Raw genomic sequence first — 27,289 nt, forward strand, 5'->3', positions numbered from 1 at the left:
CCCAATGGAGATGGCGCACCACCGTGTTTGCGCGACGAAAAGTGGAAACACTACGTGTTAACCGATATGTACGCAATAAGCTGGTACGGTGTATGCAGATAAAAAACACTTTATGTTCAATGGCCGCTGAGTCGGGGATTTGACTTTGCTACTTTTAAAAAGAAACTACTGTTTAAGCGGGTACGGTTTAACAAGGTTTTACTGTATAAGTGTATACATAGTTACTTATAAATGTATCCTTTCTAAGGCCTACGTGGTACCACTTCATAATAATTGTGTGATAAGTCTGGTAGAGTAATTAGATTAATTTCATTGAAAAGTGGGGCAGTGTGACTGCCATAAGGAACATTTGCAATAGCACAAATAGCATTTTTCTGTATTATATGTAATTTATAGTTATTTGTCAGCCGTGCCCCAAACAAGATGACAGTAGTTTATATGAGATAAAAACAAAGAATTATAGATGAGAAGATTGATTGTTTTCGGTAATGAAAAACGCTTCCTTGACAGAATGTCAGAGATCCTGGATGTACTGGAAAGCAGTGTTTCAACATGCACAGTCCATGACATGTGTTATTTGAAAGTTGCACCTAGACATTTGAAACGTGATACCACCTGGATTTCCTAATTAAGTTCTAATGGTGCGTAGGAGACAATTTTTCGATTTATAGGCCTAAACAAAACAACTTTCGTTTTGGAAGTGTTTATTGTTAATGAGTTTACATGTGTCCCGAACGATAACTTCATCAGCACTTTATTGGCATCGCTCATTAGGCTTTTATGATCTCATGCAGTCAGAAGTGCTGTCTGTTGTATCATCAGCATACATACTTTACGAAAGTGTCAATATTTAAAATGTCATTGATGTGTACAGTCGAACCCAGGCACGTACCCAGGATTTTTTTTCAGGGGGGGGGGCCCACCACCTCCATCATCATCATCATCATAATGTTTTATGTCCACTGCAGGACGAAGGCATCTCCCTGCGATCTCCATTTACCCCTGTCCTGCGCCAACCGATTCCAACTAGTGCCCGCGAATTTCCTAATTTCCTCACTCCACTTAGTGTTTTGTCGTCCTCGATTGCGTTTTCCTTCTCTTGGTACCCATTCTGTAACCCTTATGGTCCAATGGTTATCTAACCGGCACATTACATGACCTGCCCAGCTACATTTTTTCCTCTTGATGTCAATTGGAACATTGTCTATACCCGTTCGCTCTCTGATCCAAAGCGCTCTCTTTCTCTCTCTTAACGTCATGTCTAGCAATCTTCGTTCGATCGCTCTTTGCGCGGTCCTCAACTTATTCTCAAGTCTCTGCCTCATATGTCAGCACTGGCAAAATGCACTGATTGCACACCTTACTTTTCAATAATAATGGTAAGCTTCCAGTCAGGAGCTGGCAATGTCTGCCGTATGCGATCCAACCTATTTTCATTCTTCTGTGAATTTCCTTCTCATGATCAGGGTTCCCTGTGATTAAATAACCTAGGTAAATGTACTCCTTCAGTCTCTAGTGGCCGACTGGCGGTCCTGATCTCTTGTTTCTTTGCCCGGCTATTTATCATTATCTTCATCTTCTGCATATTAATATTCAACCCCACTCTTACACTCTCTCTTTTAAGGTCACGAATCATTTGTTGTAACTCGTCTGCATTGTTGTTGAATAGAACAATGTCATCCGCAAACCAAAGGTTGCCGAGATAATTGCCGTCGATCTTTACTCCTAAGCCTTCCCAGTTTAATAGCTTGAATTCTTCTAAGCACGCAGTGAATAGCTTTGGAGAAATTGTGTCTCCCTGTCTGACCCCTTTCCTTATAGGTATCTCCCTGCTTTTCTTGTGTAGAATTAAGGTAGCTGTAGAACCTCTGTAGATATTCTTACGCGAAGGACGAGTCAGTAAGATGAGAAACTATTTATAGATTATATTTACAACAACGGTTGCAGCGCTGACCGGTTAGATTCACAGTGCGAGCCCAGTTCGTTCTTCCTCCTCTTTTCTGGAGTGATGGCGCCTACGCACCTCGTTCAAGCAAACAAATACCACACGCATGTAGCAATATTTTTCAAGCTTTTTACGTAAGCATTCTGTAGTCCTTGATTACGTAGTGCCTCTAGACTGGTGGTATCTCTACTGAATCAAATGCATTTTTGTAATCTATATAAGTCACATAGAGAGGCTTATTGTACTCTGCAGATTTCGCGATAACCTGATTGATGACATGGATGTGATCCATTGTAAGGTATCTCTTCCTGAAGCCAGCTTGTTCCCTTGGTTGATAAAATCCAGTGTTGCCCTTATTCTATTGGAGATTATTTTGGTAAATATCTTATATAATACTAGGAGCAAGCTAATGGTCCTATAATTTTTTCTATTCTTTAACGTCTCCTTTTTTGTTGATTAGTATAATGTCTGCATTCTTCCAGCTTTCTGGGACCCTTGCAGTCGATAGACACTTCGTATAAAGAACTGCCAGTTTTCCAAGCATTATATCTCCTCCATCTTCGATTAAATCGACTGTTATTCCACCTTCTCCTCCCGCTTTTCATCGTTTCATCTCTTGCAGGGCCCTTCTGACCTCATCGCTAGTTACAGGAGAGTTTCTGTATCCTGTTCATTACTGTTTCTAAGTGCGGTATCGTGACTCCTCTGGGTACTGTATACAGGTAAGCTTAGAATTTTTCCGCTGCTTTTACTACATCTTGGAGATTGCTTATGACATTATCCTTCTTATCTTTTAGTGCATACATCATGGTTTGTCCTATGCCAGGTTTATTTTTTACTGATTTCAGGCTGCGTTAATTTTTTTTTACAGCTTCTTCAGTCTTTCTCATGTTATAGTTTCGAATATCAGTTATTTTCGCCTTGTGGATCAGTTTTGACAGTTCCGCGAATTGCGTAACGCTGTGTAGCCGCCAGTCCCATACCACCGCGTAGAGCGCAGGACTCTGCGATTCTAGACGTACTGCGCTCACCGCGAAAGGTTAGAAAAACACCCACATAAGCACAGCAGAGAAGTGGCTACGTGAGGCGGTTCGACCGATAACTGTAGAAGCGTCATCCAAAGCAGGTAATTATTCTCCACTTCCGGCGGCGTTTTCTCTACTTCCTTTTTAAATAAAAAGATGTTGATCCATAAATATTCTCACAAACAACGGTTAACTTTTTATTATTCGCTTTTGCTTGCAGTTTGGTTGTTGCCTTGGCTCTCTCCCTTAGTAGATCACCTAATTTCTCAACTCCTTGCGATTTTTGTTTCCAGTTTCCAATTTTGCACGAAAAGTGCTATACAATTAGGGAAAAACAGACGAGGTAATGGTCTTGCTTATGGGTTTAAGGGTTATTGCAGGGTTTCATGATGGACGCTCTTTCACATTATTTTATTTCCCACCTTATCTAACCCATATCACGTGTATATGGTTCCGGGCATCTGCCAGCGTCGCGGCGAGCCGTAACTCAAGGAAATAATGAAGCAAAGGGAAAAGTTCAACGCAATTGGCATTTTCTCCGGCTGCAACTCGTTCCATGAGAGTACAAACCAGCTGAGTAACAGCCGCATCCCTCTCCTGGTCCCAGGATCAGCCTAAACAAAGAAGGTTGAACTAACAAAAGCAACAGCTATGCGCGTGACGGTTTAATAGATGGTGACAACTGAACGCATCTCAAGTCAATCGCGCGGGTGCGGAATCTATGAGAAAACTGTCCTTACAAGAGATGCCGATAACTACCGCCATCTAAAAGGAGTGAAAAAGGCAGCATAATGCTGACCGATGAACAGCTGCCAAGTCTCAACATTGATCTGGCGACACTATAGGAATGTGTGAGGAGTGGTGGCGTGGGTGGGGAGGGGGGGGAGGGGCGGCTATGCCACTTGATTTCGGGGGGGGGGGGGGCTGCCCCCCCCCTGGGTACGTGCCTGGTCGAACCCGATTATATCGAACCCGTTTACACCGAAATATTCTTTATATCGAACAATTTCTGAACACGGTGTAGTTACCAAAGTATATATACAGCCGAACACGGATATATCGAACCCACATATATCGTATTATTGTCTGTATCGAACTCGTAAATTATCCCCTCGAAAATTCTGTGTTAAAGTATAGAAATTCGTACGTTTATATCGAACGATATTTTTACCCGCCATTGGATATATAGAACACCGCACGATCTCGGCACTCGCACCCGCGAGCTCCGCACCTCCCCCGAAAGGCTCGGAAAATGTGAGAGTGAGAGGGAGGCTCGGACTGTACTCCCGCTGCGCACGCTCTCCGACTTGCGGAACTGCTTTTTTTTCTCTCTCCCAATGTCTCATCCTTCCCCCGCGTAACCATAGTGATCGGCTCGGAAAAGGTAGCCAGGAACGAAGGCGCCGACAGCCTCCTCCTTTTGCCTTTTTTTTTCCTGTTGCTTTTCCACGAGTTTTGCTCAGCCAACCACAGCTCGTGCCTTTCGTATGTCGCTGTCGCCCTCGGAGGTGGCCATCGCGAGCGCTTTGTTGGCGGAGGCTGCGCACGTGAATTCTTGTGTTTTGTGCGCATTCTTGTGTTTCGTGTGCATTATTGTTTTGCGTGCGTCTCACGACACGTATGACTGGATCGTGGTGGGCTGACGCGGAAGCAATGGCCGCAGCAAGCACAAGCATCGTCAAGAAGCGGAAGAACCTGGACTTTGTGACAAAACTGAAATCCATTCAGCGTGTTGAGGCGAGCGAGAAAAGTGCGACGGTGGCAGACGACTTCGGGATTCCTCTTAGCACTCTAAGCACCTTGTTAAAAAACAAGGCGGACATAAAGTCGAAATTGGCAGAGCAACGAACGTCGGGAGCTTGTCGTGTGTGCACTCCTGCCCACGAGAAAGTTGAAAAGGCACTCTATGCGTGGGGTTTAGAGGTGTGGGCTAAGAACATTCCGGTGCATGGCCCAATGCTAATGGCTAAAGCTAAATGGTTTGCCGCTGCACTCGGTGATGACAACTTCGCCAACAACACAGGGTGGCTACAGAGGTTTAAGAACCACCACAAGATAGTTGGCAAAACCATTTCTGGGGAAAGCGGAGCCGTAATCAGCCAGGATATCCAGCAGTGGATTTCGAAGGAATGGCCGGAAATTTGCGCGAAGTTTTCACCCGTGGAAATCTTCAAAGCTGACGAGGCCGGGTTGTTTTGGCAGATGCTGCCCAGCAAGACGCTCGACGTCCGGGGCAGCACGTGTCACGGGGGCAAGATGAGCAAAGTCCGCGTGAGCGTTCTGCTCGCTGCAAACATGGATGGCTCTCAAAAGCTCCAGCCCTTTGTGATCGGCAAAGCAAGGGCACCGCGCTGCTTCAAAAACTGTAAGCAGCTCCCCGTTCACTACGCCTTCAATAAGAAGGCGTGGATGACGCATCAGCTGTTTACAGAATGGCTGCAAGCGTGGGACGCCGAACTGGGCAAGTCGGGGCGTCACGCTTGCCTTCTCGTCGATAATTGCTCGGCCCATCACACCACCTGCGAGCTCGAAAACATCGCGCTCAAGTTTCTGTCGGCGAACACGACAGCGAAGTTGCAGCCGCTCGACCAGGGCATCATTAAGTCGTTCAAAGTCGGCTACAGGAGGCGACTCATTGATAGGCTTTTGGTGAACCTCCGCATGGGCACCGAGCTTAAGGTTGACCTGCTGGAGGCCATTCAAATGATGACGGGCGCCTGGAGAGACGTGAACCAGGATACCGTGGCCAACTGCTTCCAGAAGGCAGACCTTGTGACGGCCAAACTTCCCGAAACCTGCGAAGACGGCTACGGCGACGAGTGCATGGACGACGCGTTTTGCGCGTTGTCGTCCCTTTTCCCGGAGGCTGCCGTTCCAGCCGAAGTGTCTGCTGCCGATTTTGTGAACGGTGACACCAATGTTCAGGCTGCTGCAAGCCTCGCCGACGAGAACATTGTAGCTGCAGTCGCAGGGACCCAGGCCGACAGCTCGAGTGGCGGCGAAGATCGTCCGGACGAGGGGGCGGCTACACGCTCGTACTCCGCCGCTGAAGTGGCGGCCGCGTTAGGCTTGATTCGCCGTTGTTGCGGTGACATGGAAGGAACCGGGCTTTCGCACCTGAACAGCCTCGATAAGATCGAGGTTGGCGTCTTTAATTTCATTTGCAAGGCGAAGAAGCAGATCAACATAAGCGATTTTTTTTCAGGCAAATAAAGCATTACGTTGCGTCATGTGTGTGGAAATAGTTGTCATTTTTACTAGAGCTCAACCCAGCTCCTCAGGCGCGGCGGTGTCGCCTTCAATACCACGTGACACCGTGACGTCACGACAGAGGAGAAACGGGGCTCCAACTCGCGCTGTCGCTCGCGGCGTCGCCCCCCCCCCGCATTAGACACGGTGAGCGTCGAGCAACGCAGCGTTCGGCGTGACAACGAAATGTGTGCCTGAGCAAGCGCCGCACGCCTGAGCCGACGCCGACGACACCGGCTTTTCTGCGACACGAGCTCCTTAACGCTGTCGCGTTAAAATAAAGGCTAGTATGCTTTTGAATGTGCCGATCGGTAGGTCATCGTCCGCCACAGGTCGCCTCTGGGCCTGTATTTTTTATATCGAATTTTTAATATATCGAATTAATTCGTGATCCTCTTCGAGTTCGATATATCCGTGTTCGACTGTATGTAGCAAAAGTTATGCTTGCATCGAACAAACATAGCAGCGACTCCCGATATATTGAACGTCAAGCAGTGGAAAAATGCCCCCAGAAGTTGGCTTTCCCTCGCCGTGGCAGGGAAACCCGGCAGCGCGGCTCCATCAAACCACTCTCCCTACCGTGACCGCACTGCGTGGAGAGCAAGCCGTCGACACCCCCTTGCAAAAGATGATCCTGACCCGCCCACAGCGCCTGCTCAGACAGCCAGTCAGAGGCTCGTGTGCCCTCGTTGTGCAAGATGACGCAAGTGCGAGTTGTCTTGCTGCTTTTCGGGTTCATTGTGTTTACGCCTTGTCGGCCTTCTCCCGCAGTGTCGCCGTGATGAAGCGGCAGAATTCGCCTTTTGCCTCGAAATCGTAAATCGGGTCAAACCCGGTGAGAAATCTGAGGAGCGCTCTCAGCACGATCTTGAAGAATAACGGACGAGATTAGAGCTAAAGCGGACAAACTCGCGACCCGGTGCCCTTGGCGCCCGGCACGTACACACAGCCATGTACAAGTGTTCTTCCAAAATTACTTCAGACGTGCCGGCTTCCACATGCCCGGCGATGGCTGTAAATTCTGATGTGTACGATGAAGCCGCTGGTGGTGCTGCCGAAGTTTGGACCAAGCCGTCAGAATGTCCAGAAGCCGTTGACGAATCGACGGGCGATGAGTTTGTGAGTGCAGATGATGGTGTCGTGACCACAGGAGAGTCCGAAAATGAAGACTACATTGCCGACATCGTACCGAGTACAAGTGAAAGTGGGCACAATGAGGAAAGCAACAACAGTCCTTTGGCCACGTTCTCCGAGGTGATTAGTGCACTCACGCTAGTCCGGTGCTTCTGCGTGAACGTGGAAGGTTGCGGCCTCAGCTGCTTGGACTCCTCAGACAATGTGGAGACGTACGTGCATTGCAGGCAGCGAAACTGCCCAAGCAGAAGAAAATACAGGACTATTTCATGCAAAACTAAGCTGTTTCATCAATAGTGGTTTTATAAATGGTATGTACGTTTATGACATCGAATTCTTTAGCAGGCTTATATCGTATTATGCTCTATATCGAACTGAAAGGGCGTTTTTTTGCAAGTTTGATATACTAGCTGGGTTCGACTGTATGCAATATAACAGAGGTCCCAGAATACTACCCTGAGGCACTCCCGATAAAAGTGCTTGTGAATTGGAGGTGCGATTATTGATGACAACTATCTGCTGACGATACATTAAGTAAGATTCAATCAACTGTAGAAAAACACTTCGAGAGCCGTAATGGTAGCGATTCTTTGACAATGTCACATGATTTATGGTACCAAAATCCTTAGAGTAATCTACATAGATGCCTAATGTATGAAGTTCATGTTCAAAAGCATCTCGTATAAATTCCTTCGGTTCCAAGAGAGCATGCTCAATTGAGTGACCTTTGATGAATCCGAATTGCGATGCAGTGATGATACGGTGCTTAGCAAGGAAAGAAGCCATGTGGTTATAAACCAGTTTTTCCATACCTTTTGATATTACAGGTAATATTGATATAGGGCTGTAATTGTTAAGCATGTTTTTATCTCCCCCCCTTGTGCAACATTAGTACTTTCTCAACCTGCAGTTCCTGTGGGAAGATTCCAGTAGAAAAAATAAGGTTATAGGTATATTCCAGTACATCAGCAATAATATCTAACACATGTTTAATGTGTCTAATCCGCAAGTCATCTGCGTAATAGCAGGCGCTTTTTTTTACACACGCGAAAGCATTAATAACTTCGCTGGCCATTGTGAGCACCAAAAACATGCTTTCAGAGGTCCTATCAGTTAAGTATGTAGGACATGCTGGATTGTGCGCTTTCTTTGCTAAAGATACAAAATAGTCGTTAAACACATTTGCCAAATCTGCCTTGCAGATAGTTTTACTGCCTAACAGATGCTCAGTAGGCCTAAAATTTATTACCACAACGACCAAGAAACTTGTTTAGTCTACTCCAAGCTAATTCTGATTGATTCATTACATAAGTGTTGAATAGGTTGTTTAGGTGCATTCTCTTTTGATAACATAAGGGACTGTTAACATCATTCTTATGGGCTTTAAAACATTTTAACGTGTCCTTGTTTTTTATCTTTTAAGAAGAGTTCAAATGTATTTTTACGATTTATTTCTTGGAGGCAAGTCTTAGTCAACCAATGTTTCTTGGTTCTGCGCACATGCTTGAGTTGTTTGTATGGAAAGTATTTTCTGTAAGCACTTCTGAATTTATAATGGAAACAGTTACCTTCTGTCACTTTCTGTCGCGATGGTATATGCCTTTACTTTCTCCTCATTGAGAGTTACAATTTCCAAAATCTCCTTTTAATTGAACAGTACACCTTGAATTGCTAAGTTACTGACATGTCCTTTCACTTTTGTTTTCCCTGTTTCTCTTGTACAAGTAAGTCAGAGGCCCGGAATCTGTGATGCATTGTGCATCTTTTCTAGAGCTGCTGGAGTGACAAGGCAGGCCTCACTGAAGTGCAGCAATTTCCAACCACAGCAGAGGACTTTTTTTCCACAACTTATTTTTAATGACAATTTTTGCATTCTTATACTCATTTTTGCTTTTCAGTTTTTAACGTTTAAGGATTGTATTTTAATTCCTCATTTTCTAGTCATATTTAGTCAGTTACACTTTATTACCCATTTTTACATTGCTGTAGCAGGCAGACAATATTTTGAGCATTAAGAGTGGTACCTTATGTATTCATGTTTTTTATAATAAATTTTATATGTAAGCTTTCGTGAGCCTTTTTTTTTTTGCAAAAAGAACTGTGTTACACTGCATTGTGATGTGTATATGAGATATCCAATGACTAGGTCAACAGTGACATTTACACAAATGATTTTATGGTACAGTACCACCATATACTCACATTCATGGCTTCTTTAGATGTGGACGTGAGCCCATCCTAGAAACATGCCTTAGTGGTCCAGAGATTGTCCTGGCAGAGTGTCAAAAGAATGTTCACAGTATGTAATTTGGAAAAAGAAATAGATTTGGGTCAGCAGTGACATTTACACAAGTAATTCCATTTTACAGCACCAGTATGTAATCGCATTCACGGCTTATTTATATGTACATGGGCACATCCGGGAAAGGTACTTAAATGGTCCAGAGATGGTCCTGGCAACATGTCCAAAGACTGTTCATAGTATGTTCTTTGGATTGACAAATGGATCCAAGTAGGTTCAGTTGGAGACGTTGTAGGATGACTTGAGGTTGTTGAAGTATCCGCGATTCCACATCCTGCGGACAACCTCAGGATGTCTTTGTGTTGTCTGGGAATCCCTAATCTTTGAACACGGGATGAACCCCTCGAAGTGTTGCTGTTTGCTTTAAAAGTTGAGTATGTGCCAAGAAGACAGCAATGCTTCAGGGAACTCATCATGTGTTCAAAGATTACAGGTTGCTTTCTTTCTTAATGTTTTTCAAAATAAATGTTGCTTAAGAAACAGCGCCTGTCTTCTGTGCTTCTGCTTTGTCCTTCATCAATTTGTGAACGCTGCACAAAAGTGCATCATGAATGCCTGAATAGAAACTGTATAAAATAGCAGATGTGGCATTTTTCTTTGTTCTAGATTAATTCATTTTCCACTGCTGTTCGTTCCTTGCCATTAATTTAACTTTTATATAGTCGTTAGTACTGTTAGAGTATCTAGTTTGTTTTACCTATTTTCTTGTTTATGCTCATTCGCTACATTTTCTCAATCCTGTGTATAAATTAATAGATAAATAAATAATCAAAATTAATAAATAAATCCATGTCGTGTATAGCTAGTAAAACTGATTTTTTTCTACTTGCAGCATTGTCAAAGCCTTGTATAAATCAACTTTGAAGTTATCTATATAAGGGAATTATCCTTTGCCAAACTGCAGCACCTAATTTTGCCCAAGGACAAACCGAATGCAACAACTGTACGAACTAATTCTCAGGGGACTTGACGTCAACGGGATGAGCAAGCTCGTAGCATCCACTGAAATTTTGGAGCTTTCTATTTACCTCGCAAGAACACGACCAAGTATGGCTGTTCGCTAAAATTCATCTCCATTCACTCTAACCATTGGTCCAACACGCACAAATTATTTTCGCTACATGCCTCCATCCGCAGTGCCTAACAAAGGGCATCCTGTACTAAATCATTTCCTACAAGTGTATGCGTGACAGCTCATCAAGCGTGCCGTTTTGGGCAGCGCATTCACGACAGAGCCGGTGCATAGGGTCCTGCAAATTTCGCTGTGTACATTCGAAAAAAGGTTTTGCGCTCAATGCTGCACCGTTCTTGCTCAACCTTTGCAGAAAGATCTCATTTTGGGCTCTATGTCATTTAGCATAACACTCGGCACAGTTCATTTCCTGGTTTTTAACAAAAAAGTGCAAATTTGCCTGCACTTATGGGGATGCGAGCTGCTCCACCATGGCGCAAGCATAAACTTTTGTCTGCACCCGCCGGCAGCTGCAGAAAGCAGCATTTCACAGAGGGAAGTCTCTGGTTCTAGGAGGGGGCAGCAAGCAGCAGCCCTCACTGAAACGCTGCTTTCAACAGCTAACGGCAGGCTGTGGTATAAGTTTATGCTTGCGCTGTCGCGGCAGCAGCTCGCATCCACATAAGTGCAGGCAGATTTACTTTTTTTTTTGTTAAAAACCAGGCAATTAACTATGCCAAGTGTTATACTAAACTATGTAGATTCCGAAATAAATCTTTCTGCAAAATTTGATCAAGAATAGTGCAGCAATGAGCGCAAAATCTTTTTTTCGAACGTACGCTGCAAAATCTGCAGGACCCTGACATGCAGCCGCAACAAAAATGGCGGAGCGTAAATCGTGCAATTTTCTTCTAAGCAGTTAAACAGTGAAATCAAAAGAGCATGGCGTCACATGACAGCGCTAATTCAATAGGAAGGAGGATGGGCGCAACTATAAGCGCGGTGACTATTTTCTTAGATTTCCATAATGCATTTGACACGGTAATGCATTAATTTCTTTGCAACAAACTTAAACTACTAAACATAGACCCTGCTGTGCTCAGGTGGATAGAAAATTATTTGTATCAACGTCGACAATGTGTCGTTTTAAATGGCAAAAGCTTTGGGTACGTTGATATGATGTCAGGAGTCCCACAGGGCTCTGTATTGAGGCCACATTTATTTTTAGTTTATATTAATGATATTTCAGTGGGTATTTCATTGCATTTTAGACTGTTTGCAGATGATTGCATTGTGTACAGACCAATAAGGAGTGAGAGTGATGTTGCCCAACTGTAAACTGACTTTAAATGTGTTCAGGATTGGTGCTCTATATGGAAAATGAACCTAAATAATTCAAAGTGTGTCCATGTTTCTTTTACAAGGAAATGGAAGCTGATGAAGACTCAGTACCTCTTAAACAATGAGCTTGTAAAAAAAGCAGTTACCATATAAATGTCTAGGTGTAGCCTTTTCATCCGATTGCTCATGGAATGCGCATGTAAGCGACATGGTTGGGAGAGCTGGAAGGGCACTAAATTTTATACAATGCTACTTAAAAACTTCGGAACTAAGCTTAAACATGATAGCCTATTTTACATGTGTTCAACCTATACTACACTCTAAAAACAGTTGCACTCTTTGGGGTGTATATTTGCCACACAACAATGATCGTCTTGCTTGCGTTTCCTTTCTTGAAAACGCTGCACTCGCTACTTTCCTGTAGAGAATGCCCTGTCATGCTGATAGCGTGCATGCCGTTTGTGACTTGGAAGCACCGGGCACGCAGCGTTAAAGAAAGGAAATGCGGACAAGAGCTATGACGTTTATTGTTGTATGGCAAATATACACTGCAAAGGGTGCAACTGTTATTAGAGTGTAGACTATGCCTGGTGCCGTATGGGATCCTCCGCAAGTTACACTGATTGATGAACTAGAGAAAATTCCAATTTGGGCAGCTAGGTTGCACACATGCACACAAGATATCCAGCAGCAATATCACGATGATACATCCACATCAGACAGGTGCACAAGAGTTGATGTTCTGAGGTGTGCAGTGCAATTGACTCTTTTGTGCAACACCCTCTGTTCTTTTCAATAAGATAGGCTTCCAACGCAAGTCTTGAAGAGGTGTTACCACTCCTGCCTGGAATGATTGTCCCCAATATGTGAGCCTCGCAACCACATGCAGTAACATGCTGGCCACCATATGTGCATCCTTGTCCTCTTTCTTGCTTACTTTTTTCATATGCTCCCATAAGCAGTTGCTCATGCAGCGTTCGTTTTCAATTATGTACATTCTACTGCAAGACATGGGTACAACATAAACCCCTCCTCTGGAACACTTGCTGTGTATGGTTGTGAGGCTTGTTTCTTGTGGACAACAATTTCAAGCAAGAGCAGTAACACCTTCTTAAAACTTGTGCTGGAAGCCTATTTTATTGAAAAGAACAGAATTTTGCCCAAGTGAGCCATCAATTGCACTGCACACCTCAGAATTTGAATTCTTGAGCATTCGCCATTGAAGCGCATGCGTCATTGTGTGATAGTGTAGAACACCTTTATGTGCACAGGTGGCAAGGTGTGTGTCTGTGCGTGCGTGCGCGCACACACAACTCCTTCCTGCCAATATATAGTTGGAAGCAGAGCATGTGTTCATCTGCTCTTCCAGTGTGTCTTTTTTTCTACTAGTTCACCTCAACAGTTGTTCTACATTGATTTTTTTGTAGGACACAAGTGACTAGTTTTTATTTTTTCCACAGAAAAACCTCATTAAACCACTCATAAGCTCTGGAATGAAGTGGTGAGCCATATCATGTCTTAATGACTTATGTTGTGTATACTTCCACAGAAGCATGTTGCATCATCATGTGCTGTTAGTGAAATATAATGGCTGTTGCAGTGCTGCGGAGAATATGTTGTGTGAGTGGGGAGAGTGACTTTTGATTGCATGCATCATGTATCATACATCATCGTATCCTGTGGCACCCTAGGCCGTTGAATTGATAGTGCATGAAGCCCAGTGTCCCATGTGATCTAGAATTTCACATTGTCTAGCATTTCTTGCCATTACCCACCGTGATTGTTTAATGGCTATGGTGTTAGGCTAAGTACGAGGTCGCGGGATCGAATACCAGCTGCAGCAGCCGCATTTCGATGGGGGCGAAATGTGAGGACACCCAAGTGCACGTTAAAGAATCCCAGGTGGTACAAATTTCCGGAGTCCCACACTACAGTGTCCCTCATAATCAGATTGTGGTTTTGGTATGTTAAGCCCCATTATTAAATTTTTAAATTTCTTGCTGTTTAAGCACAAGTATATCGTCAGCATATTGTCAGAGTACATTGATAAATTTACTGAATCTGCTAGGCATTAGTGCTTGTGTGCTCTTACGTTGCCTTTTCTTGATGTCCACTTTTTAATTTTTTTATGGTGTTCAGACTAAAGTTGTTTGTTGGTTCTGATGTCTTCTTCTTCCTTGCCGGTAATGACCTATGTTAAGATTTTTCTAATATTAAGTTGTTACACTAGTTAGCTTAACCAATTTCTTTCATTGCATTAACATGTTCATGTTCTTGTGCTGTTTGAATGTACAGCATGTCCATGGAGTTTTTGGTCGACATTAAGATGCCTGTTGTGAGGTGAGGACTCGTGGTCATGTCTGCCAATGAGAAACTGCTTAGGCAGGTATGTTCGAATTGTCTTTAAATTTCCTGTGTTCTCTGTAGTGAGCTCTAGTCAACTTTATGTGGTACCCTTCAGCCCTGTTGTGTTTCGAGGCAGATATTGTTGTTTGTTTTGCTTCTAGCTTTCAACACAGTGCTACATGTTATCACAGTACTCACTTTGTCTTAATTGAAAGTGTTACATCATTTCAACATTTCCATGCATATGGAACATATTCAGCATATACTCAGCATAGCAAGTAGATTGCTTAAATTTCCATGCATATATGGAACATACTCAGTATAGCAAGTACATTACTTAATTGAAAATTTCACATCATTTTCACACATCCATACTCCATCTCCATATGAAACATAGTATAACAAGTAAATTTCAAGTATGCTGCAGGCAAATAAACATAGTGAGGATTTTTTGTTCTTGTCTTTAAGGTGAAGGATTGGGGAACACTCAACAGGATTTGCAGGATCCTGGACAAACATCTTCTAGCATGTTAAAGTTATAGGATGGGCACATACCTATATAGCTTTAAGTACGTAGAGGGGAGCAGATAGCCCTCTTTCAGGAAAAGCATAGGTGGCATTTCTTGCTATTTAGCCATGAAAGATGTGGCGCAGCACTCACTGGGTCACTTTGTCCTATGGGTTGCGGTTGAGCACACCCTCTTTTTCTGTACTTCACCAACTGGTCAAAACGAGCGCTTACAAAAAGTGCAGATTCAGCAGTGTTGCAAAGAAAGAATGCCACTGCCCCTGCAAAAAAATTACTATTCAATTTGACCTGCATGTCATTTGGTGTGTGGGGACAAATTACAATGTCTGATAAGGCACCAAGACAGGAAATGGAGCATGCTCACTGAGAAGGAAGGCCTTTGCTGACAACCTGATTGTTATTGCAGTCCCCAGAATGTCCAAAGACCCGTTTTGTGAACCACTATCAATGGAGCATATATATTGAGGAGTTTTCTATTGCTCTTTTATGTCCATTTGGTCCAGTCTCAGTGTTAACTTCAAGTATGATAAACGCCTCTCAACCATAAATGTGTTGTCGTCTTTATGTTTGTAGATTTTATTGCATGTTGTGTAGTTTAAAGTGTCACAAGCAGCATGACATATATCCATGCTATTAATCTTTTCATCTAAAGTAGTGAAAGGTGGCAGACAGTGGCCTGGTCGACTATGTATGACCTTCCAAACATTTTAGCATAATAGGCTTAGGCTGCCATGCTGATGTTGCATTTGCAGGTTAGGCGGACATGTAATGGAGAACCACTAAGGGCTCATTGAGATTGGCATTGGAGAACGGTCGTGCGATAGACTGCAACTGGCAATGAAGGAGCGACTCATGACGATCGATGTTCACACCAACAAGTACGACCTGCCTGTCACCACGCAGAAATGTCTCTCCATTGACTCCATTTTACGTCTGCTCGCACCGCAGTCACCACGTAAAATAAGCATCAGTGTATAGAGACTTCCTGCTGCTGTGCCACTGATTGGTTCCATAGGTTTGTCAGCACAATTGCACGACTCAAAAATCGAGCAGCAAACCGACCCGGAAGTGTCGTTTTTCAACCAAAGCGATCATTTGCAACCGACTCGGTTCCACGACTTATGCAAGTCGCTGGTATGAACTTGCTGTGGGGGTTTTGATATCATAGTTACCTGTACTGACATTTGTGCACCTTCAGCACGCTTTTGAAAACTGAAATGAACATTTTACTTCTGTAGTGTTGATTAACTCCCAATATGTTGCAGGTAGCATGGGACCTATTAGGCTACCTTGCTATTTATATGCCACCAGGAACAGGAGACACGCAGCTTTCGATCTCCCATAACATTCTAGTGTCAGGTGATGCTTGTGGATATGCCATTGCTTTCTTATTTATGTTGTTATAACATTGCACGCATTGATAGAGCATTGTGTGCTCTTTTAAAAATTGGCACTTATTTTGGTGGAGGTTCTTTTATTCTGGGGAGCCCAAATTACCGTTTTGTTCTTTTCTTTATTCCTTCACATGCTGCTCTTTCGCAATAAATGTCATGTACCAGTTTCTTTTACACCTTAATTGATTGCTTTAGATTGCAAATCAACTGTTGGAATTTGTCTCTAAAGGCTGCATTTTCAAAATTTGTTCATAATTTCACATGCTTGTATTTTAAGCCACCTTTGTGAAAAATGTTTTTTTTAATAACTCCCTATCATAGAGACTATAAAGATACATAAGTAACTATTCTCACATTGTGTGTGCATCAAAAACTATGTATGCAAGCTTTCACTATTTTGTAGCAACTCCCCCCCCCCCCCCCCAAAATATATAAACACACACATGAAATTTGGAAACTACTGTTGCAACAGAAAAAAGATGCACTCATAGAACGGGTGGGAATGCTGAGATGTTATAAAGATGTGCTTATTTTTTGTTGGTCTGTTTTGTACTGGAATGCAAAACTGATGAAATTTTCATCATATAGCAAGCAGGTTTTTTTTCAACTGAGTTGCAGCCTCTAGACAATGGCCATAGTGACATTGTGCAGATGCTCAAATGTGGTGAAGTGTGTGGTGCTTCAAGCTGCCATCACTACATTAGATGCCCTTTTGCATCTTCTAGCTGAAATTTTGATTTGATTTCTTTACTATAATTTAGAAATGTGTGGTATTTCAACCTGCATTAACCTTAAGCACATTCCAGTCCAGTCACTCCAGTCAATTCACAAGTCGCACTCCAGTCAATTTTTCAAATTGACTGGAGGGTAACGTCTGCAAGTGCCTGACTGATAGCACCAAACTTGTGGGGAACTTATGGCTCTGTTGCCACGTTCTGATCTTTTCATTTCTGTCCTACGTCATTATCCAAGACTGGAAAGGGCACAACAGCAGGAGTTTCAGTTTTTCTTTCTTTTGTGCTTGACTTCCTTGCTAATTATGTGCAGTTGACGGTAAAATGTATCAGTGCAAGTGACCGTTGACTAGAGTGGTCATATTGCAGTACGTGACACTGCCCAAAAATGATGATAATAAAATCCAGACCATCCCATCTAAGGGCGATGATGTGTTACCTACCCCCCCCCCCCCCCCTTTATTCATGGTGGGGATGAATGTGTGATTAGCTGCAGCAGAGCTATCAATTATCCACTACTTGCAGGGTACTACAGAGCTAATGCAGGTGTTACGGCTATTCTTTCAAGTAAAGGTGATCAGTGCCAGAGATAACTCTGAACGCGATCATTTCTGTATCTCCTTGTTAGCACTCGCTAGTTTGCCCAGCTTTCTGGTAGGACACAAATAACAACCAGTACTACTAGGTGACAAGTCTTTGTTCATAAGGACATTACATTGGGCACGTTGGTAATTCATACTGAAAACGATTGGCAGTGCAAAATGACATGAACGACACAGAAAAGATACATTGACAAGTGCCGACTGTCAACAGACAGCTTTTTAGTGACAGCACACATGCAAGCAAGCGAAGATGCACGAATGATGCATGGTGTCCTCTGCTGCTGGTGTCTAATGTCCATAGCAGCTATTGCCGGGAATGAGAAAAAAAAGACCCAGTTCCCGTGTGTTCAAACCCAGGTCTGCTGTGTGGGAATCAGCTACTCTACCACTGAGCCACTCCAGCACTTGCTAGCATGCGGCGAAAAAATTCCCTATATATGCGTCCTAACGTGCGAGGAGACATGCGATGTGACATGCTCGCTGCGTAGCATCGATACGTGCACATTTTCTATTGCACTTGCATATTACTACTCCAGGTAGAATGCCATGTAGCGTTACAAGGCAGTTAAAGAAAGTTTGAGGAAGAAAAAGGAAGTTTAAGGAGATATATACAAGAACGCTATAAAAGACATACATTTTCTACCTAATCAGATACTATTCAACCAATCTGTAAGCTGTGCAAAGCAAAACTATCTTAAACATACGCTGCCAAACTTTATCCAGATGGCCCCTGAACAATTCTGGTCCCACTTGTGTCGGAAAAAAAGAGGGGATTAAACAAAAAATGCATAACGACACCCTTTTTACAGCTAAGCAGAGCATCGCTTGGCATTTTAATGTGCACTTTCAGAGCCTTTTCTTAAAGGCTTGCTATGGCGCATGTGTCGATACCACGTCATGTCATCTCGACTCTGACATCGTATCATTATCAGGCATGGTGTCTATGCCTCTCAATTTAAAGACTAAAACTTCACCAGGCCCTGATAATATTCATAATGTGTTTCTGCATCGATATTCGAAGATGGTTGCCAATTTTCTTGTAATCGTTTTTCATGCTTCCCTACGTTCATCTAACATTCCCAACAATTGGAAAACAGCACGAATCATGCCAGTATTCAAAACAGGGGATAAATCATTGGTCTCAAGTTATCATCCCATATCTCTCACTTATTCTTGTTGCAAAATTTTTGAGCATGTCATAGCCAACTATATCATTGACTTTCTAAACAAGAGGAATATATTAACCCCTTTGCAACGTGGTTTCTGTAAAGGTTTTTCCACTAGCTGGGTGCAATCGGAGATGGTTGTTTACCATTCTGGTAAACAACCATCTCCGATTGGCGCGTTCGTTCGGTTACCGGCGTGCGCGATTGGCCTACTCCACGCTGACGTCACCAGCCGCGGGGCGCGGCCACGTTTTTGGCGACGTCAAAATGACGACACGCTCCTGTCAATCATCCTCCCACCAAGCATTTCTCCTGCTAGGCGCCGAACGCGACAGGAGCTGGGAAGTTTAGAGTGATCATACGGCTTCGCATGACGTGCCTGGTGGATTGGATTGGATCCAACTGGCGGCTGCGGCATGGCATGTTTGGATCCAACCGATAGTTTAATTCGAGAAAATGGCACTTCCGTTGGGAACTTAGGTTGTTGCGCTGGCATTTCTAGAGGAAGGAGGAGAGCGGGTGGCAGTGCGAAGCGCGTTTGAAGAAATGGCAGAAAGTGAATTCCGGCGTCGTTTTTGTTTCTCGAAACAAATAATTCAGTGTTTGTACAGAGAAATCGACCCCATCATCGGTGCCAGCGAGCCACTGGAATGTTGTCGCTGCCTCTTGAAAAGAGCACCACTCTTCCCGTCGTTTCTTTTTCTTTTTCTTCTCGCTGTGCGCGACACCACCTAGGGACGGCGCAAATAAACTAATAGGGATAAATTGCAGTAGTCACACGTACTACTATTTGAAAACGTGTTCAGGCTTGAGAAGAAAAAAATAAATTTTTTTAGATAAAGATTTCATACATTTGGAAGACGAGAAACATTTCGTTTTGTAGTATACTGTCTGCAAGCAGACGACAAACGACGGAAGTAAACTTCCGGGGAGGTCACCGCTTCTTGATTGGCTGCTCTCTGCTCCGTTGTCACAAATTTTGCATACTGCCACTTTGTGACGTTGCAGCAACCGAACAGAACGCGTATCAAACAAAATATCTCCAATCGCGCCCCTGTTAGTCAATTGGTCTCAGTCGTACATACTTTAGCCTCTATTCTATCAAAATCTGGGCAAATTGATGTTATTTTTTTAGACTTCAAGAAAGCTTTTGATTTAGTTCCTCATGCTAAACTTATTTTCAAACTTAAAACTACCGGCCTTCCAAATTTTATTGTAAATTGGTTTTCTGCTTACTTATCTAATTGCATACAGTTCATTAATATAAACGGTTACAGCGCATCCAAACTTCAGGTGTTCTTGAGGGAAGTTTTCTAGGGCCCCTGCTTTCTTTAATATATATTAATGGTACGTAAAAGCTATCCCTGAACTTAAAGTAAGGCTATTCGCTGATGATTGTGTTATGTTTAAGGAAATTGTTTGCATAGAAGAACAGCTGCTTCTAAATACTTGCCTTAGTAATGTTTATCAATGGTGCAGCCAGTGACGTATGAAACTAACTTTAAACAAAACAGTGTGCCTGAATGTAACCAGAAAGAAAAATTATTTCTTCCACCACTCATGTCCAAATTATGTTCTTCCACCACTCATGCACCGCTCATGTTCAACTGTATAATGGAAACTTCAGTGCAAGGTCAGAGCCTGGAGCTGATCTGTGAAACATGCTTTCGAACTTTGTAAGAATGTTTGCATACTTTTTAGTAGCAATTGTTTTAAATTTATTTATTTATTTATACTACAATCCCTGTTTGAGATTTTAGTTGGATGAGAATCAGCAGATACAAGGTCTTAAAAAAATTTGGCATAGAAAATACATCCAGCTAATGCAGACATTTCACATTCTGGCAAAAAATACAATAATTATGTACAACTTGCATAGACTGAACATATTACGTAAACATGACTAGAATAAAGATAATCTGACATTACATGACATATGCAACTCAACATTACAAATGCACAAAAATTGATTCAAAAGGTGAGATGACAACAAAGTAATACTAGGGGGCAGTGGGAAATAACCGGAATTCTTTTTACAAGGCTGTTTATTTATTGATTTTTTATATGACAACCTTATCACCTTCAAAGTACTCTCCATTACACTTAATAAATTTGTCCAATCTTCGATTTCATTCTTCGAAACATTTTGCAAACTCTTCTATTTTCATGGCTGATAGCTCCTTTCTGTTTTTTCCTTCACCTCTTCTACATTTTGAAGTCACAGTCCTTTCATGTTCTTGTTCATTCGAGGAAACAAAAAAGAAAAAAAAAAGTAAGGAACATCAGGTGCCCAAACCCCTTGCTCGCCTGACCTCACTGCGTGCGACTTTTTTTGTTTGTTTGAATGAAGAAGCTGTTCAATCATCTGCCTTACTTAGACATCATTAACACAATCTTCTTTTCTTTCTTTTGCAGCCTCAAACCTACAAGGACATGGCCCCAAAAAATTACCCCGAAGTTACCAGTTTGAGTAAACTTTAACTAGCATTGCTTTGAGCATGTAGTTATCACTGCACCAACAAGTACAAATCTGTCATGCTTGTAGATGGCAGTAGAAAGCGTTTAGAATTTCTAGCATATATTAGAAAAGTTAGTTGTAACTGGAACAGTGATTCTGCTTTTGCAGATGTGTGATTTTGCCAAGATGTATGGCACCTGGGTGTCAGTGTCATAAGGAAGTGCCATGCCAATGTGTTGGTGAATAATTATGTATGTTAATGTGGCGATGCTTGCAGTAGATTATGAGTAGCGAAGCTCAGCAAAGCCAATACAGGAATTCGTCTGATCAAAAGGTTGAGAGACGACCCTCAATTTCTTTTTCTCTAATAAAGCATTCAATAACTTTACTGGGGAATTTCTTTTTTGAAGCTCCAAAAAAGAATTTCAGAAAGTTAGCTTATCTTGGATTACTATATTCTGCTCTGCATTGTGAATGTAAATTCTAACAATTGGCTTGTGGGGTTTGATGCTGACCCAAAGTAACAAGGGACTTATGCAAAATACACTGTGGTAGCTGCAGCAAGAGGGTTCCGTATTTAATTTCACCACCCGAGTTCTTTATGTGCTCCAGATGCTTGGTATTTGGGTGTTATTGCACCCTGCCCCCGTTGGAAGGCAGCTTCTGCAGAGGTGTGAGACGGGGCTAGTTGATATTCCATGATGATGTAACCAGCCCGAGAGGCAGTGCCTATTGCAGGCAGCAACTGTGTTAGTAAACCGTCCATAGCGTTGACTGATGAAGAATTTGCTCACTTGGGGTCTGCAAGCGTGGGGCCACCTTAGGCCTTCGTGCGCTCTTGTTGATTTGTGGTGCTCACATTAACTTACACAAGTATATCTGGTTGTAATCACATGCATGAAGTTGTATATTTATGCCTTTTTGTAATAAATTCCAGTTGGAAGGCGGTGCTTGTCCTTGTCGCTTTTTTTGTGTTGTGTGTCCACTGTTGCGTTGGTTACATGATCAGCTTCTGCAGCTAGGAATTGAACCTGTGACGTCAAGCTCACGAACAGAAAACCACAGTCACTGAGCAACTGCAGCAGCATAGTAACAACTAAAAAGCTCGTCCAGTTGCACTGCTCAGTCATAAATTTCTCATAGACCTTCTTAATGTTAAATAGCTGCAAGGGTGATGGAATTGGTACACAGGGGACAGCCTGTCTTCAAGAAAAAATGTGGGTCTCATTGCTGTAATAATGTCTCCTGTGTGTGTATATATAGTTATTTGATGATGGCCGTGACCGTCAATTGTTAAGACATTGCAGCAAACATGAAACATTGTTGGATTACATAAGCCTTTCCTTTAAATCTCTTGTTCAGTTTTTTTATATATATATTTGGAAAGTCACCAATTTACTAGTTCTTTCATCTATTACTTTCGATACATTCATAAAGAGATTGTCTAAAGAATTGTCTTCAGCAGCATGCCAGAGAACATCATTAGTAAGGTAAAACCAGTGGCGAACTCCATAGTTATAAACATACTAATTTATTTTTGAAGCTATAAAATTTAGTGTACTTGTATTTCTAGAACTGAAGACAACCATTAAATGAGTATCTACAAACGAACAACATTGAGATGGGCAGTGGGTGCTAGAGGTCTATCCGTGAAATGCAGGACAAATGTGTCAGTGTTGTGTTTAAAAGAACAGTAAAGATATTCTTCCTTTCCTTCCAAAAATTAGAACCCACGTATATGGACCGTGTTCCATGAAACCATGTTCATATGCCATGTTTCACGGACTTTTGCTAGTTTCTTGAGAGGTGCAATGTAAAAAAAAAAAGAAAGCCTCTTTGTATTTCATGTGCCTCCAATTATTTTCTGATATAACCTAACCACGAAAAAAGCGCTGAGGATACTCTACAGTGGGTGCTACTAGCAGATGCTACAGCAGCTGTGTGATGCTTTTTGCTTGGCTCCGCTTCAGTATACATTAGCTCACATACAGTCAAACCCAAATAATATGAACGTGGTTAAAGTAAACGACTCTCTATACAGAACATGCAATTCTTAGTGACCAATGTGCACGTAAAACTGCTTCACGACGAACTGGACATATAGAACTTGAGGCGTCTGCTATGATCGCCATAAGGCTATAAAGGAAAGTGGACTGGAACAGGTCTACTCCGCGTGCATCAACAATGCCATTGTTAGTGATACTGACAGGAAGTTCCATGCACAGGCAAAAATTACTGCCTCCTGCACATTGTTGTCTTCAATAATTGTATTTTTCTTTACTTTTTTCCATTGCACATAACAAATCTGTATATAGCAAACGCATCACAAAAGTTCATTTAAGTTCATTCTAGGTGTGTATGTATATCGTCAAATTTTTTTTTGTGCACAACCGTGTTCATTATAAGTGGGTATGACTGTATAGCACCACACACATTGTGAGGTGCGACACTCCGTACGTACCTAATTCTTTCCTTCAGCACGGTCTCCCCTGATTGCACACAGGTAGCTGGTGTCAGAAATGGAGAATCACTTCCACATGCGAAGGAAGACACAGGTCACAAACTTTTTCGCTGTAGCGCTTACGAATGCGGGCTCCAGCGCTGTTTTTCAACATTGGGACTTGTCACCCGCCGTGGTTACTCAGTGGCTATGGTGTTGGGCTGCTAAACACGAGGTCGTGGTATCGAATCCCCGCCACGGCGGCCGCATTTCGGTGGAGGTGAAATGTGAAAACACCCGTGTGTTTAGATTTAGGTGCACGTTAAAGAACCCCAGGTGGTCAAAATTTCCGGAGCCCATCACTACGGTGTGCCTCATAATCAAGAAGTGGTTGTGGGACGTAAAACCCCAGAACCCCAGACAATTTTTTTTAACATTGGGGCTTTTCACCTAATTTCAAATTCACTTCCATGAACAAATTCGAGGTGCGATCTACAGTCAAGATCGTGTACCGCAGGAGACCATGTCTTGAATGAAGCTGTTGATCAATGTGCTACTTGACAGGGCTGGTGCTGCAATTCATTTACTTTTGCTTGTTTTTCAAACCTTTATAGTTCTGGCAAAAGTAAACATGCTACAAAAAATGAAGTAGACAGAACACAACTATACGTCTGAAGACACCCGAAATACGTCTGAATATACGTCTGAAGACACCCGAAAATTGACTACACCCGGGGGGGGGGGGGGGTGACAGAAGAGCTAAGGGCCCCGGGTGCCAGACAACCTAGCTACGCCACTGGTGTCAATCACAACCACCTTTATCTTGTCCCTAAAGCAGCTGGCATTCAGCAAAGACCAATGCTTCTGTACTCTGGGCAATCTAAAGGCCATGATTTATAGGTCTGCATAGTGAAAACAGATGTATTATTTATTTATTCATTCAAAATTATTCTGCCTCATTTTTGGAAGTCTGCTGATTGTAAACACAGATATATATGTAACAAGTGAATTTCAAGTGTCAACCAAGTTTGCTGTATGTACTTCTAATGGCTGTTAAGAAAAAAAATACTTTGTTTCTGCTTATTTAGTTGTGAATGATATTAGTGATTCATAACTTGAAAGCGAAATGTATAGCTCGCATGCCTTAATTTGCCGGGATTGGTGCCATAATCTTATGAAAGATTTTCTCCTGGATGGGAGAGGTTGCATATGCAGCATAGCGGGGCTGGTTTTTTGATGGTTTAGCTCCTCCAAACTAATTCAACTCGTACTTTTATAGTTCTACTTCTACTTTTCTACTTCTCCTCCTCCCGTCCCGACCTACGGGAGGAGGATCGTCGGGAAACACATTCTCCTCCCAGACGTAGCTATGTTCTTCGCTACTGCCTGAGGCCATGGGTGTTCGATGGGCCGAATGACGACTGCACTGCCTTTCACCAGAGGCTTAATTCTTGCTGGCCAATGTCTGGCAGCCACATTCGATGGCAGCACGTGCGTGCGAGCTCGCGCTACAGGCGGAGAGAAAGAAGAAGATGTTTGAGCCCTCCGGACATAACGCATATCACGCGCAATATCCCTTGTCCTTGGGCGTGATATGTGTAAGGACAAGAAATGTTATTTGCAACAGGCGATCTTGTGCTATATTGTGCGTGGAATGCGTTATGTCCGGAAGGCTCAAACATCTTCTTCTTTCTCTCCGCCTGTAGCGCGAGCTCGCACGCACGTGCTGCCATCGAATGTGGCTGCCAGGCATTGGCCAGCAAGAATTAAGCCTGTTGTGACAGGTGGTGCAGTCGTCATTCGGCCCATTGATCGTCGATGGCGTCCGGTAGTAGTGAAGAACTTAGCTACGTCTGGGAGGAGAATGTGTTTCCCGACGATCCACCTCCCGTCCCGAACTACCGCTTCGCCAGACCACGCCACCGACACAATTTTACAAGAGAAGATACAGAAGAAATGATTGTATCAAGGGATTACGCAGGGATAATCATCGGAAGAGATGGCAACACGGTCCGGAAGATCGAGGATGACACACGTGCGTACATCGTCCTACGTGATATTGGTAACGTAACCACCGTGGAGATCTTTGCGGGAAGAGAAGAAGCACGCCGCAAAGCACGGGAACGCATTGAAAAACTGACACAGCCGCCGAAGCTTGAAACGTGCTTCGTGAAAAAAGAACCCGACATGGAAGAAAAAGTACGACCTCTGATAAACTGGGCCGAGCTGCTTGCAAAAAGTGATGAAGCAGAACGGACGCGCTGGGCCAACTTTCCACCGGTAAGGAAAGATTTCTACATCGAGCATCCCAATGTTGCGCGCATGACTGCAGAAGACGTAGAAAAATTGAGGGCAGACTATGATATAGTTGTCAAGTATCTCGGAGAGCAGTCGTGTCCACCCATAACAACCAAGCCAGTAGAATCATTCGAACAGGCATTTTCAAAGCATCCAGAAATTTTGGGGGAAATCTACAAGAACAAATTCCCGAAGCCGACTCCAATTCAGAGACAAGCCTGGCCACTTCTGCAAGGTCAGGACCTGATTGGTATTGCACAGACCGGCACAGGCAAGACATTGGCATTTCTCTTACCTGCATTGGTGCACGTCGACAACCAGGATCTTCCAAGGGAGAAGAGGAAAGGGCCAACCTGTCTCATCTTGGCCCCAACACGCGAACTCGCCCTGCAAATAGAGCGAGAAACAAAGAAATACAACTACCGAGGCATAAAGTCAGTGTGCATATATGGAGGTGGCAATCGGCGGGAGCAGATCGCAGCTGTAAAACAAGGTGTGGAGATAGTAATCGCGACTCCTGGCCGGCTTAACGACTTAGCCATGAACAAGTACATCGACCTGAAATACGTGACCTTTCTCGTCATGGATGAAGCCGACCGCATGCTGGACATGGGCTTTGAGTTGGAAATAAAGAAGATTATGTTGGACATCAGGCCAGACCGCCAAACCGTGATGACAAGTGCCACATGGCCAGAGGACGTGCATCGTCTGTCTAAAAAGTACACAAGCAACCCATTCCAAGTCTTCATTGGCTCACTGGACTTGCATGCAGTTCACACAGTGACGCAAACTATCATTCTTTGTGAAGAGATTGAGAAAAGACAGCACCTTTTCACTTTCCTCGGCTCCATGCAGCCTCAAGACAAGGTGATCATTTTTTAAAGCACTAAAGCAATGGTTCACCGTCTCACGGTCGAACTTGTCTTGGCTGGCACTGAGTGCGACTCCATACATGGAGATCGTGAACAGCCAGACCGAGAAAGAGCCCTGGATGAACTTGCAAGTGGGAAGGTGCAAGTTTTGATCGCTACAGATGTTGCAGCCCGAGGTTTGGACATCAAGGACGTGACTCACATCTTCAACTTTGATTTTCCCCGCAACATTGAAGACTATGTTCACCGTGTAGGAAGGACTGGCCGCGCAGGGCGTTTTGGAGAGGCAGTCACCTTGGTGACTCGCGAGAACTGGATGCACGCCCCCGAACTCATTCGAATATTGGAGGAGGCCAGCCAGGCTGTGCCGAAGGCACTTTACGATATGGCTGACAGATATCAGAACAGTCGATCTAGACGTCAGAACTGCCAGCAGTCCCCCCCCCCCCCCCCAAAAAAAAATGAGTCAAGGCAGTGGCAAGTGGCAATGTTGCCAGTGCTA

The 27,289-nt window shown here is 43.4% G+C and overlaps 2 protein-coding genes across 20 annotated transcripts in view; both read left to right on the plus strand.

Annotated features, from left to right (window-relative positions):
• The window catches only part of LOC135915092 (uncharacterized), a 31,657-nt gene extending 9,532 nt beyond the window's left edge, over positions 1-22,125 (plus strand). For 5 of the 19 annotated variants that reach the window (XR_010568506.1, XR_011507684.1, XR_010568508.1 and 2 more), the window contains 5 exons: positions 2,568-2,667; positions 10,488-10,702; positions 13,409-14,334; positions 15,576-16,182; positions 21,135-22,125. Coding sequence is in view for 5 of the 19 variants with exons in the window: in XM_065448089.1 (XP_065304161.1) it covers positions 2,568-2,578 (11 nt within the window). In the remaining 14 variants the exon portion in view is untranslated. Of the gene's footprint in view, positions 1-510; positions 620-2,567; positions 2,668-9,078; positions 9,420-10,487; positions 10,703-13,408; positions 14,335-15,575; positions 16,183-21,134 lie in introns of those variants that run through there. The other 14 variants (XR_011507666.1, XR_011507668.1, XR_011507675.1 and 11 more) reach the window with 14 other exon arrangements.
• A 3,242-nt stretch (positions 22,126-25,367) lies between these two features.
• On the plus strand, positions 25,368-26,934 carry LOC135915067 (probable ATP-dependent RNA helicase DDX43). Its single transcript, XM_065448050.1, has one exon. It carries the CDS (start codon positions 25,436-25,438, stop codon positions 26,795-26,797), a length of 1,362 nt encoding a protein of 453 aa, XP_065304122.1. The 5' UTR covers positions 25,368-25,435; the 3' UTR covers positions 26,798-26,934.
• The last annotated feature ends 355 nt before the right edge of the window (positions 26,935-27,289 follow it).

This window comes from Dermacentor albipictus, chromosome 1 (genome assembly GCF_038994185.2).
Source record: "Dermacentor albipictus isolate Rhodes 1998 colony chromosome 1, USDA_Dalb.pri_finalv2, whole genome shotgun sequence".
Taxonomy (NCBI): domain Eukaryota; kingdom Metazoa; phylum Arthropoda; class Arachnida; order Ixodida; family Ixodidae; genus Dermacentor; species Dermacentor albipictus.